Source organism: Paroedura picta, chromosome 4 (assembly GCF_049243985.1).
Source record: "Paroedura picta isolate Pp20150507F chromosome 4, Ppicta_v3.0, whole genome shotgun sequence".
NCBI classification, from domain to species: Eukaryota; Metazoa; Chordata; class Lepidosauria; order Squamata; family Gekkonidae; genus Paroedura; species Paroedura picta.
In genome coordinates, this window is record NC_135372.1 from 58,887,845 (window position 1) to 58,902,014 (window position 14,170).

A 14,170-nucleotide genomic window follows, 5' to 3' on the forward strand; every position below is an offset into this window, starting at 1 on the left:
ACTGTGCCATAATATCCAAATTAAGCCATATGATGCCATATGATAATGCTCTGCTAAAACAGGTAATCAGCTGTAGTTCACAAAAGCATTGGAGAAATAAAGCTATTCACGTCAGTAATTAATGGTACTAACGTGGACAGGAACTGAAGGTTTTCTCTTTTGCCTGCAGCCCTGAAAGGGTTAAGCAGGCTGAGCTGCTTCCTAGAAAGGCTGAGCAAGTTAACTGGACGGAGAGACTAATGTCTTGCAGCCAGAAGCCCAGTAAGGTTTTCTCATGAGTAAGTCATTGGGGGGAGCTTTTCCGTCCTGAAGAAAGAAATGCGGCTAAATTGTGCTTTCCCTCCTTTTCTTTTTTGATAGGGGGACTTGTATTAAATAGTTTTAAAGTATTTACTAGTCAATCATTAATCATGGATCATACCCAAAGAATGGTAATTCGAAATCAGTTATCTCTCTGGGATCCATATGATGCAATTCCTCCCATCTCTTCTGCCTTTAGGTAAAGGTGCATAGAGAGGAGAGGAAAATAACTGTGCCCCACAACACCTCTCTATTTTTTTTTTAAGCTTATAGACCAACCTGTGCTGCATATTCCTCTGGAAGCTTTTCTACTTCCTGGTTCAGAATTAGGGATGCCAGCCTCCAGGTGGGACCTGGGGATCCCCTGCAATTACAGCTCATCTGTATATTAAAGAGTTCAGTTTCCCTGGATAGAAAGGATGCTTTGGGCACATGTGCTTGGCATTTTTGGCACTCCTAAAGAAAGATGTGTTGTCCATATTTAAGTCAGGTAATGCAGTACAGCAAGACAAAGATATTCATTTAGGGAGAGCTGCTGAAGTTGTGAATGCTTACATTTCTGTCCTTAAAGGGAGGAGAAGTGAAGCACACATTCTTTTTAAGGAACTTTTGGGGAAAGCATCTGAAATATGTGACCAGAACAACACTATGCACAATCAGGGAAGTTTCACTGTAGTTGTCAGAGTAGGTTATTCCTGTTTTACAATCTAACCTAAGAAACAGGTTGTTTCAGTGACCACTGTGTCATGATTAATTTTTCTATTTTCTTCTGGTTAAGAAGCTTCCTACATTTCAGGTGAGGTTCTTGGTAACCCATGCAATTGTCATGATCACTCCAGTGAATCAGATTCTTCAGGGGAGGGGCCTGGGAAGCCAAGGGGGAGGAGCCTGAGGAGGGCATGGGGAGGGGCTTCAAGGGAGGGCCCAGCACCATGGAGGTGCCTGCTGACAGTAGTCCAACAACACCATGACTATGGGGTGTGACCTTAAATACATTTGTCCCGATTCAACCTCACATATTATTTTAGATTGTGAACTTCATGTGAGTCTTCGCAGAAAACTTCTGGATCCTCTACTTTGTCCCAGAGGTCTAGTAAATGATGAAGCTTCACTCCAGTTTCTGCTTAATGATCTTTCTGCAGAGACCACATTGTGTGTAGCTGAATTTTTAATGGCTGTTTATCGAGCTAGAATTAAGATGTTTTAATCAGTTGATTTTACTGTATTTTAGTCTATAATATTAGTTTATTTTACTATATTATAATTTTACCCTGCTTGGCTGTACTTGCCTCTTATTGTTATGCCAATAAAGGTTTATATATATATAAAATACATTTGTATAGTACTGGTTCAGGATAAACATATCAATAGGTACTTTATAAAAATTGACACAAATGACAAAGCAATTCTTTTTGAAAACAACAAATCTGACAAATTACCAGCCACTACCAGTACCCTGCTCAGGAAAAAAAAATCCACCAATTACTACAGACAAAAAAAAAAGGGGGGGGGGAGCTACTTCTATAGCCCAGTGCCCAAGACTTGTAACCAAATTCTAGTGGAAACGGTGCACTGGGTTAGATGGATTTTTAAGGACCACCTTACAGGATCAGTCCACTATGCTCCAACAGAAGACTAGCTTTCTAACAACATGAAACAACGGATTTCCCTAACTGTGAGAACACTTAAGCAGTGTTCTGAATCTGAAATCACACTGTCAGGAATCTTTCTGAAGTACATATGAAGCTTCCAAATCAAACTGCCTGTTAAGGGCAATATTGTATATGCAGACCAGAAACAGTTCTCCAGCACTACTAGATCATCTGGAGGTAGTGGTGATCAAACCCAGGATCTTCCGCATGCAAAGCAGATGCATGACCACATTTTCAGATGAACTTTTCCTATAGGCTATCCTGTCTTAGGACAATGATCAACTTGGACGATCTCCCTGAGATGCCTCCTAAATCTAGGATGGTGTAATCCCCTTCTCCACATCACAAGTTAGTAGGAAAGAGACTAGAGAAGACAAGGGGAAGCTCAAGAACAAGTTATGGCTCCAGCACATGCTCTCGTCCTCCCCCCCCCCCCGGAGATAAACTGCATCAGAAAACATACACAAGAAAGCAACCTTGACAGAAGCAGAAGAGCTGCCAAGGAAAAATGAAGTAATAATAGGAACTGGGACAGTAAAAGAGAAGCAGAAGACTCTTTTGTCATATGTTTGTCACCTGAAGACTTGAGCCCATTATTCCATCCCCTGTACAGCATCCTAACTCAGAATAAAAAATGGATTCAAACTTTGGAGAGATTGTCTAAGAAAAAAAAACTTTTTGCCATCACGTTTGGAATCAACATTACTGAAAAATATGGTCGTTAAGATTAGCAAAAGTGTGGCAGGGCTGATTACAGAACACACAGAACAGCCGAAGTGTTATCTGCGCAGCAAGTGACTTTCAGCCTTAGGAACTCAAAATATCCCTGGAGATGCTTCACAAACTGATGCAACTGAGTCGTTTCAAATCACTCTTGCAAAAATGTTCAGAATGGTCATTGCTCAAGGACAATGATAGGTAAAAAATTTCCCTAAACCACACAGTTGTTCATTATAACTCCGTGTTGGAGAGGTACAGTCTGAAGAAGAAAAGCTGTTTTGTATACCCCACTTTTCACTACCCGAAGGAGTCTCAAAGCGGCTTACAATCGCCTTCCCTTTCCCTCCCCATAACAGACACCCTGTGAGGTAGGTGAAGCTGAGAGAACTGTGACCAGCCCAAGATCATCCAGCTGGCTGCATGTGGAGGAGGACTGGGGAAGCAAACCAGGTTCTCTAGGGCCTATTATGCACACATTGGATAAGGCACTTTCAAAGTCCTTTTGCAGCTGGATTTTTCTGTGCAGAACAGGATAATCTACTTCTAAAGTGCATTGAAAGTGCATTATCCAACATGTGCAGAATGGGCCTAGGTTACAGGCCACCACTACAGCCAACTGGCTCTTCTGGCTTACACAGAGCTACAGCAAGACCCCGACCCAGCCAATATCCTGGATAAACTAAGCAAAAGCACAAAATGTAGCCCACAAACCTTTGTGGAATCCAACATCCGGGTTTATTGAAGCCACACACATTGGGGGGGGAGGGTCTGAGACCAAGGGAAATACCCCCATATCCTCCACTCTCAGCCCTCCCCAAAGATAAAGGAGAGGTTGCGCCCTCTCACCATTTTGGATCTCTGTAATACTAATGGCAAAGTCTATTTTTAAAAAACCCTGAAACAAGTTCAGAACATTTCTACTAGCAATGTTCCAAACAAGACATAGTTTAAGAAACCATAGGCTATCCTGTCTTAGGACAATGATCAACTTGGACGATCTCCCTGAGATGCCTCCTAAATCTAGGATGGTGTAATCCCCTTCTCCACATCACAAGTTAGTAGGAAAGAGACTAGAGAAGACAAGGGGAAGCTCAAGAACCAGGTTAGCAGGTTTTAGGAGGCAGAAAAACCAGCAGTGGTTTGTTTCCCCCATTAAACCCTTTTCCCTTCTTTATTCTTAAGCATCACAGCCTTCAGAGGAAATTGCTGCCATACAAAATATGCCCAGCCCACCTGCGTACCTGGTTTCAAAGACACCGATCTTTACCTAACTTGGCATAACCGCTCCCACACCACCCTGACTGCAAAGCACTCCTCTCTGTCAAGCAACGAAAACGCTCAGTGAAGCACCCTTACCTCACAGCTGAATGCACACGAGGCTCTGCGAAGACTTCCTTCTCGCTGACAGGTCCTATCGTGTCTCAGATCTGGGCGGAGCTGAGCTGGCTGAACCAGAAAGCAAGCAGGAAAAAGTTACTCTGTTCCTGGAAACAGGGTGAAGGGAATGACACTGCTCGTGAAAGCCGGCTGGCTCCTGTAACATGCCAGCTACAATGAATGGGGCTTGCTCCCCAGCAACACGGTAAAGGTAGCTAGCTCCCTTTTAGACCAGGAATTAAGCCTTCTGAACTTGGTGGGGCTTTTCTTCTGAGTAGAGCTGCATCGGCTCAGACCACAGGCTGTCTCAAGGCAGCAAGGGCACGCTGGGCTGGAGGAGTATAGGTTGTGATATGTGAACGGACAAGCTGTGTTGATTCATCTTTGCTATACAACGTGTTTTTCATGCTGAAACACTGGTTTTGTCAAAGGTACTGATAAATATAAGCTTGATTTTAGCAATAATTTATGTTTATGGCTGTGCAGGTGCACCGCTCTGCCCAAGGGGCCTGTAATGCTGTTACAACCCTGCACGGATGCCATGTCCTGATGAATGCACTGACACTTGTTTCCGAGTAAGCATGCCTACAATCTGGCTGCACGGATGAATGTTGGGTCTGTCTCCTCAATTGGCAAAACCATTGAACTCAATGGGATTGGTTCCTGAGTCAAGATGAACACAGTCAAGCAGCGGTGCTTGCTAACTTCTAGATATGATACATTTTTACCAAAAACAGTTGGATGGCCGGCCTCATAGAATCTGTTCAGCTGTTTACTCATGGGCTGTAAAGTGATAATCCTTCACAAACCTCCACAAAGCCACTCTAAAAGCAATTGGATACTCTTACGTAAGTTTGCTTAGGCCATCTGGTTTATGTCATACTCAGTCTCCCTTCCCCCATCACACACACACACACCCAAAAAAAATTCTTCAAGAAAACTCTTTCCACATGGGTAGTCCTCTTACCCTAGGGCAGCAGAATAAAACATGAGCTGGGTGGCACCAAGTCTAACAAGATTCATTCCAGCTGAGACCTTTCTAAAGTCAGACGTCACTTCATCAGATGCATGAGGTGCACATCCATCGGGCCAATTTATATATCCAACAGGAGAGGAGATACACATTCAAATTAAGATCCAATTCCATATATAAGGAAGAAAATCCAAACTATTTAATGATATGGCCAATGTTTATATAACCCCTTCTTCAAACTCACCTTGTCACACTGCTCTTCACTACATGTAGTTAAAAGGTTACAAAGCAGGGGTTAAGGCCACCAGCTTGCTCAACTGGATTCTTCACTTTAAGCTGAATGTGACACTTTTCGCCCACCCGGTATAAGCTTATCCACAAAGGCCTAGGAATAGTAGTATCTTAATATTTCTTATCAGTGTAAGATGGTATGCAAACTAGCCCCATGACTTGTCTAGTGAGATCTAGTGGACAGATAGGTATACTGTTTGCCACATGCTTAAGTGATGTGAGCTGGATAGCCAGATGATTGATGGCATGCTAGCACTGGTCCATGATATAGCATTGCTTTAGGATGCTTAGGGCTAATCCTGCGTTGAGCAGGGGGTTGGACTAGATGGCCTGTATGGCCCCTTCCAACTCTGTGATTCTATGATTCTATACTATTGCAGAGGTCATTGTTAAAATATGTTTAGTGCCTTTTGTATCCCACTTTTCAAGAAGCTCAGGGCTTCATACATGGGCCTCCTTTCTCTATTTTTCGTCACAGCAGTGCTATGAGATAGGTGAGACACCATGACCACAAGCTTTGTGGTAGGGTGGAACATCACAATACTATGAGAGTGCAATGCTACTGTAGGAAGGAGCTGGAGCAGTTTATGCTTTATGTCCCATTGCAGCTCTACAACTGAAATTGTATTGTGCTGCCAGAACAGCATACTTCCTGAAGAGCAGCCATGTTGATCATACAGCAAAAGGGGGGGGGGTGAATAAGAGAATTATTGGGAAAGCTTATGCTGCAATAACTTGGTTAGCCTTCAGGATCCTGCCTAAACTGCACCACGCTGACAGCCAGCTTGCTGGGACCATAAAGGTGCTAAACAAATTATTCATGTGGATACAGGCTAGATATCAGGAAAAAAAATTTCACAGTCAGAGTAGTTCAGCAGTGGAATAGGCTGCCTAAGGAGGTGGTGAGTGCCCCCTCACTGGAAGTCTTCAAGCAAAGGTTGGATACACACTTTTCTTGGATGCTTTAGGATGCTTAGGGCTAATCCTGCGTTGAGCAGGGGGTTGGACTAGATGGCCTGTATGGCCCCTTCCAACTCTATGATTCTATGATTCTATTCTATGATTTATACCACCACCAATGTGTGTTGGAGGGGTGGTAATGACAGGAAAAGAATCGCCAGCGTATTACATATTAATTTCGCAATTTTAAGAGCTCTTATTTGGTGGTAAGCCACACTGAATAAGATGGGTCTTGCTTCTGGGTGGGACTGCTCCATAAGACTCCATCATGCAAGATGTCCCACATCGGCTGCTGATCTAACAAAGATGGCCAACAGTCCTGAAGAAAAATCTCCTGTGTCTTTAATAGAGGCTTGATGTGTGGAAACAGCCAGCTGAAGCTTATCACAAGGTAGAGATAAATAACATCACCTAGCAAATTACAGCCTGTTAACCCTCTATTAAAGTGACAAAGACCTTCAGCCACTGCCTTTAAATAGCATTCTGGTGGCCACTTAATTGACAAATGTACCGTAATGTTCTGCTCTCCTTGGCTGTTTGTTACGCTGCACAGGTTTTTTTAAGCCATTTTTAAAACCTTTAAATTGTGTACAATTCTCCCTGCATTTGTTTAAAGTGCAAGGATTACAGCGTTTCTGACAGCAGTGGGTTCAAATAGGGTAGCGTGCTCTGGGTTGGGCATAATCTGGAGATTTTGGGGCTGGACCCTGGAGAGGGCAGGGTTTGGGGAGGGGAGGTCTTCAATAGGATAATATGCTGTGGAGTCCACCTTCCAAAGCAGTCATTTTCTCCTGGTGAACTGAAAATTGTCACTTAGAGATAAGTTGTAATAGCAGATCTCCAGCCACTACCTGGAGGCTGGCAAGTCTAAAGGAAGCAGGTGACAGTCTGCTCAAAGGCAACCTTTGGTCGGTCATTTTATTCTTACTGCCTTGAATGCAGCAACGTTGTACTGATCAAAATATTAAGGCTAAGCTCAAAACATTTCTGGGTTTGGGTGCTGTTTGGGCATGATGTTGAGCCAGCCATCACTGGAAAATGACTTCATTGCTGCTGGATCACAAATGCCCAGCAGAAACTTTGGAGTGTGCCTATTTAATAAAGCAGAGTGGATACCATTGGATTTCCTTCCAATCCTGTTTATTATCTTTAAACTAAATAAAAGAGTAAGCCCTGTCGGGGAGGAGTTAGGGTGGGCCCTGTCCGGGATAAAAACTCGGAGGGACCATCCAGGGCCAAGCCGCCAATGGGGAGCCGCGCAAAGCACGGCTCCCCATTGGCGGCTTGGCCCGGCCTTGCCAGGCCAGCCACAGACTCACCTCGCAGATCGCGCTCGCAGCCAGCGGGGTAAGTCCTCCGGCCCTGCCACTCCGCCATCTTCAGCAAGGAGCAGGGGCGCCACGTCAAAGACTCGGCGTCCCTGTTCCTTTTCCACCCCGGGGACCCTGGCCATTTGGAGGGAGCATCGCGCCAGCCATCTCAGTTTGACCACGTCGCTTCAGCCGCCCTCATTCCCCGCCACTCACTCCATCCCCGGCCACACTCCTTGCTGCTTGCCCGCATGACCAGGAGGGCCCCGCAGCTACGCCCGCCGAGCCGCCGACGCCTCCAACCGCCCCCCGCGTTCAGCCGCCCACACCAACCTCACAGCTCGCAGCTGGCCCGCGCTCACGCCGCTGCCTCCCAGCGCTGCCTCCCGCCGCCACCAGCCACCCCGGCCGCATACAGGCCGAACCTCCCGCGCCCGCGTGGGAGCTGGTGCCGCCCACCGCGCATCTCCAGGAAGGCCGCAGACCGGGGAGCCCAGTGCTCCACACACCCGCAACCCCAACTCCCCAGCCTCGCTAGGGCCCGCTGTATTGGCACTACAGCGGGCTTATTTTCTAGGGATTAAATAAACCAGAAGCTCAATACTCAAGCAGCACAAAGAACAGTAATTATTCTTTGTAATAACCTGTTTCTTTATGTAGGTATTAGATTAGATATCTGTAATGTAACACCAAGTACTTAGGGTTACCAATGGCCCAGAGATGACTTAATAGGATGTTATTTACCAGTTATATACCTTTCTGCCATGAAACTTCAGCTCTCTATTTGCATGCACTAGGACTATTGCAAGAGCAGGAGATTTTTCCCCAGGACTTTTAGCCACCCTACAAACTGCTTCAGGTTTGCAATAGGGAATTCAGTTTACTTCCATCAAGACTGAGATCCTATCTAGCAAATAACATCTACATAACACAGCATTGTGTAAATCCATACATTTCTTATATTATTGCTGGTTGGAGATGCAAAGGTATATCTGCAGTCAATGTGAGAACAGTTGGTGCAAAGTAAAGGCTACAGTAATGTGCTCTTATTTATTTACATCTTTTCTAGTCTGTCTTTCTTGCTGAGACCCAAGGAAGATTCCACATTTAACAACAGTATAATAGCAACTATATAACTCATAAAACAATGAAGTAAAATTGTGTTGCAAAATTAGAGAATGCACTGGAGTAAATTGAATAACTGGAGAACAATCCAACAATAAACAGTAAAATGCATACAATGACTAATGTTGCAAACAGTGCCTAAAATTTAATTTTGGTGTAGCACCATAATCATAATATCGGGAACTTGTCACACCGAAACTGACAAGGGTTGATGATACTTCTTTAACAGATCTTCTGCGAGGCAATTTTCAATGCAGAAACGGTGCAGTTTGCAAACTTTTGTTGGGGATTTCAAGTTAAGTTCACACTAATGTTTTCAAAACTGATGTTATATCATTTATTGTGCATTTAAAAATACTATATACGCCATCAAATGCCCATGTTGACTTTTATATGTCAGATATCTACGACCCCTGAAGGTTCAATTATGGAGAACACATCAAGGATCAAAAATCAAATTTCTGAGGCTCCATTAATGAATCATCGGAATAAAACTGGACATTAGCTTGATGACTGTCACTTCTTCAGCTTTAAACAAATTTCAGCAGGACCGCATCAAAGGGCTGATGTCAATCACAGAGGGAATTTTACTTCATTTATTCTCTGGATACAGTTTCACTAAATTGCCTTAATTCTTCTTGGGATTTATCCTGTTTTCTGTAACTTTATAATATCTCCATTTTTATATATATATTACCAGTTGGCCCTTTAAGTGTTTAATTACACACAGCTGTAGTGCACCAGTTTTGCTGAGTGAAATGCATTTTATTGTGGATGCATGGATGTAATAGTTGGGATCCTATATTGACGGAAACATCTTTACCACGGGACTCCAGATAGATTATGAGCCAGCAGCCAAATTGATACTATGAGGTAACTGACGTATTCTTATTTTATTGAGTTGCACTGTGAAGATTATGAAGGATGATTAATTGTTGTTACTTCTTTGAAAGGATTTGTTGAGATGGTATATTCTGTTCATGGAAACCTATTTACATGACAAATTTTGAGATGCATTAAATGGGGGGGGTAGCTCATAAAGGATTTAGGTTTCCGAAATGTATATGTATTTTCACAATGTTAATTTCACTATTTAAGGGATGCCACTGAAGAAGATACTAACGTTGAATATCCGGAACCTTGTTCTGGCATTTGGCTTCTGTTATGTGAACACACAATAAAGAAAGGAGACACTGGGATTCAGACTTTTACTGTTCAGCCACTATATTGGACCTTCTCTTTGTTAAAATTTGACAAAGGTAATCCATAGGCAAACTGCAGACTCCCAGTCCACCCCAGTCTGCAACATGGGGATAACAGTAATTGAGATAATAGTTTCAAGGCCGTTGTAAGAATTATTGTGAAGTGCTAGGATCTCTGAAAATACATGCTAAGTAGTAGTTTTTTAAAAAAAAACTTGGACAGTAGCCTTTATTAGGGGGGAAGGATAAGTAAGCACACATTTTTAATACTAGAATAAACAATTTACAGAAACCTGTTTTTAAAATTACATTTAAAAACATGACAGTAAAGCTACTGTACAAAGAATTATATTTTTCTAGTCATGCAAACAGAGACTTAGGTGTAAACTGCATGGAGCTTTTATTCCAACCCCAGATCGATTCAGTCCCTGCCATCTACACAGAATGCAATTTACATTTGGATTTGGGGCGATTTAAATTTTCCTTCTGCAGCAAGGATTGATCCGGAGTGACCCTATCTTTATTGTGCGATATCTCAGACTGCTGTTAATCCTCAATATTCATTTGGGAAAGAAAGCTCCGTGGTAGAGAACCTCTGATAGGCTACACCTGGTCATGTGACATGCTTGCCTTAAAGGAGAAGCTCCTAATTTCTCTCAACTTCTGTCGGTCCTGGATTTTTCCTCCCTCCTCTGCCTTTTTCGATCCTCTCCCCCCCCCCTCCAAGAAAAGAAAGAGGCTCCCTGCCTGGCTCCTCTTCCCCTCCCCCTTCAAGAAAAGAAAGAAAGAGGCTTTGCTTCCCCACCACCACCTTCTGAGCCTCCCTAACCACATGCAGAAGAGGGGAGGGGGGGGAGAGAGGAAGACCCGAGTTCAAAGTGATCTGAATTCAACAGGATTGACAATGGAATAAAGAAAGTAAGTGCAGACTCTGCCTTAGAGTGCAATCATAGATCCCATTGAACTCATTTCCCCGTGTTTTATGGTATGAGTAAACACATGTGATAATAAGAATCCTTGGACTGGTGCAATGTACCAAAGAATATGAGCACGTACCTGTAAGAGATCTGGCCTGCTTTCCCATGGAGACAATTCACTGTGTAGCTCTTGTTGCTGCAATGGAGCCAACACAGTCGTTTTCCCCATACTTTCCTTGCGTCAGACCTCTGCAGCCACGGTTTTCTCCCCTGCACCAGAAGTGTTGGTTACTTTTAAAAAATTTAAAAACAGAACTGCTAGACAGCACTAGAAAAAATCTATTGCAACAATGTACTTGTTTCCAGCTTTTTTTTTAAATAGCATCTAGCCATGCGTGTTATAGATCTCACACATACAAGATTTCCAATTGATATTTTTTCAAGCCGTGCACTATTGAATTTTTATCCTAATAGCAAAGGTTGACCATTTGCAATCCTTCATTTAAATAAAGATCTGCTCATATGCAGGCGCTGAGCAGGCAGGCAGGCAGGCAGGCGAATAAACTGTAACCGTTCTAATAACTGCTGTTTTGTAGTAAATAATGCTATTGCTAAATCGACTGCAAATTTTGGACATTGTAGGGTGGTTCAGCTCAATGAGGAACCATAACTGGAAATTCTCAATGAGAAAGGAAGTTTTGAATAGCATCTTCCCCTGTTACAACACAAAGCAGTATTGTATGTTTTCCTGAGGCTAATAAATTCTGTCACAGAGCAGTCATTGCTTAAAAAACACTGTGCATTTTGTAAAATCATAATTGACCTATTTTATGTAGAGTGGATGGGAACAGAACTGCATGTGGAACACATAGATTTCCTCTTTTCAGCTAAACTGGGTGACCCCCAGATAAGGAGGGTTGAAAATCCACCAATTTCTGCTACTGAAAAGTGTTCATTTTTAAAAATCCATAAAGAGATCTGCTTCTCAGCTCACCACATGTGCAAGTTTATAAAAAAGAGAAGAGATGCACACAGGGGGGAAGAAAAACCTAGGACATATAATCCTACTTGTATTAAGAAGACTATAAGTCCCAGACTAAACAGAGTTACACCCTTCTGAGCCCATTGACTTCAGCGGATTTAGAAGGGTGCAATTCTACTTAGCGTGGTACGTTATGTCTACTAAACACATTTACTTAAGAACATATGAAGAGTTCTGCTCAATCATCTAGCCTAGCTTCCTGTCTTATACAACGGCCAACCAATTCCTTTGGACGGCTAATAACAGGGCATAACGGAATGCCCGAAATGGCAGTGACACGGCTTCAGAGAAAATCCCCGATTATGCCCGACATCACCACCATCCAGGGCCCAGCGCAACCCAAGCCCTTGGAAGACCCATGTTAATGAAACGTGGGTTCGTCTGGAGTCCTGGGACTCCCAAGGGTGCAGGCAAGGGGTAGGTCGGGCTAGCCCTGTGCATAATTGGAGGAGCTGGGCTTTTGCTCCTCCCCCGACCTACAGTGTCCCTCCATGCCCCCCCCCCAAGCAGCCACTGCCACAACTTAGAAACTCTCCGGGCACTTCCAGCCCCACATTGCATGCACAGGGCCGTTGGATCAGCACAGCTGGCAGAGCTCCACCCCGGTGCATACACAGGGAACAGTAGGGCTTTTGCCGTAGCTGCCGCCATGCATAACGGGTCAAGGCAGCTTACAGTCGCCTTCCCTTTCCTCTCCCCACAACAGACACCCTGTGGGGTGGGTGAGGCTGAGAGAGCCCTGATATCACTGCTTGGTCAGAACAGCTTTATCAGGGCTGTGGCGAGCCCAAGGTCACCCAGCTGGCTGCATGTGGGGCAGTGGGGAATCAAAACTGGCCTGCCGGATTAGAAGTCCGCACTCCTAACCACTACACCAAGCTGGCTTACTACCTCTGAATGTGGAGGTCACCCTCCATCAAATTCCACATTTTAATCACTCTCTGTGTAAAATAGTATATCCTGCTCATCAGTTTCATTGGATGCCCTCAAGGCCGAGTATTTTGGGAGATGGAGAAAAATCCACTTCAACTAAAATAATTATATTTACTTCAGGGTAAATAGTTTGGGATTACTGTGCCATGTAATTCAGAGAACATTTAAGCCTTGTGTGCCTGCATTCTTCAGGCCAAAGAGTGACTTTAAGAGTTGCGGTAGGATTGCAGCAAACTCCACCTCTTCCCTAAATGAGACCACAAGCAGCTTTTGAAACTCCCCTTAGGAGAAGGGTTGATTTTTCAGAAGTCCAAAGCCCTGCTGGAGATAGTCCTAGATCTCTTTGGACTTCAGCCTTTACTTATGCACTGGTAAGTATTCCAGTGATAGTGAGCTTTGTGGTAAATAGTTCCAATGCTGAAGACTGAAATGGTCAATTCTGTAGGTTCAGATTTGTTAAATTAATCATTAAAGCTGCTTGATTTGATTCACTCTGGAGCGCCAGTGTGGTGTAGGGGTTACAGTGTTAGAGCTCTGGGAGAGCCTGGATTGAATTCTCTCACTCTGCCAGGGGCAACTTGCTGAGTGATATTGGGACAGCTACATACTCCCAACCTGATCTGTCTCACAGGGCTGTTGTGAAGATAAAATGGAGAATGATGTAAACTGCTTTGGACCCCCATTTGGAAGAAAGGTGGGGTATAAAATGATATAAGTAAATTCTGTTTGGTTTCAATGGGAAATGTATAATCTAGCCTGCATTCCTTGCGCAAACACAATTGGGGTGAAATCCCACCAAGAAAGAAAACCATGTCTGAATCTCAAACCATTGCATTTCTTGTTTGCAGAACCAGATACCTCAACATATGGAAATAATAAACAAAAACGTTATTTTACAGGATTGTGGAGTGGTAAGGGGAAAACAGGTGTTAAGCAGCAACCTGGGTTACCTTGACCCTCCTTCCTTCCCCTCCAGAGGTAGGGATGGGTGGGGGGTGGTATTTTGCCACGTTGTCTGTTCTGTGTGGTTTTGTATCCATTTTAATGGGGGGGGGGGTTAATGGTATTTTTATTGGGTGTTTGTAACCTGCCACAAGCTGGCCTTGGGAGTGGCAGGGAATAATGATAATAATAATAATGATGATGATGATGATGATGATGATGATGATGATGATGATGATGATGATGATGATGATGATGATGATGATGATGATGAAACACATCTCCTGTTTTGGGTGACACCCCTTTCATGCCAACACTGTATAACATTACATTCAGCAGACCTCACAAAAGAACCATTGCATGTACAGTCTGCACATGATCCTCAGTAGTATTGACAGAGTCTGCCATGTGAATATTTTTCATGTA

The 14,170-nt window shown here is 43.7% G+C and overlaps 1 protein-coding gene across 3 annotated transcripts in view; it reads right to left on the reverse strand.

Annotated features, from left to right (window-relative positions):
• The window catches only part of LOC143835423 (ferric-chelate reductase 1-like), a 32,066-nt gene extending 20,995 nt beyond the window's left edge, over nucleotides 1–11,071 (reverse strand). Inside the window, exons 1-2 of one of the 3 annotated variants that reach the window (XM_077332994.1) lie at nucleotides 10,967–11,071; nucleotides 4,029–4,118 (exon numbers count right to left, since the gene is read on the reverse strand). In XM_077332994.1, coding sequence (XP_077189109.1) covers nucleotides 4,029–4,118; nucleotides 10,967–11,056 — 180 coding nt within the window. In that variant the 5' untranslated portion in view covers nucleotides 11,057–11,071. The other 2 variants (XM_077332995.1, XM_077332999.1) reach the window with 2 other exon arrangements.
• Nucleotides 11,072–14,170: the final 3,099 nt, after the last annotated feature.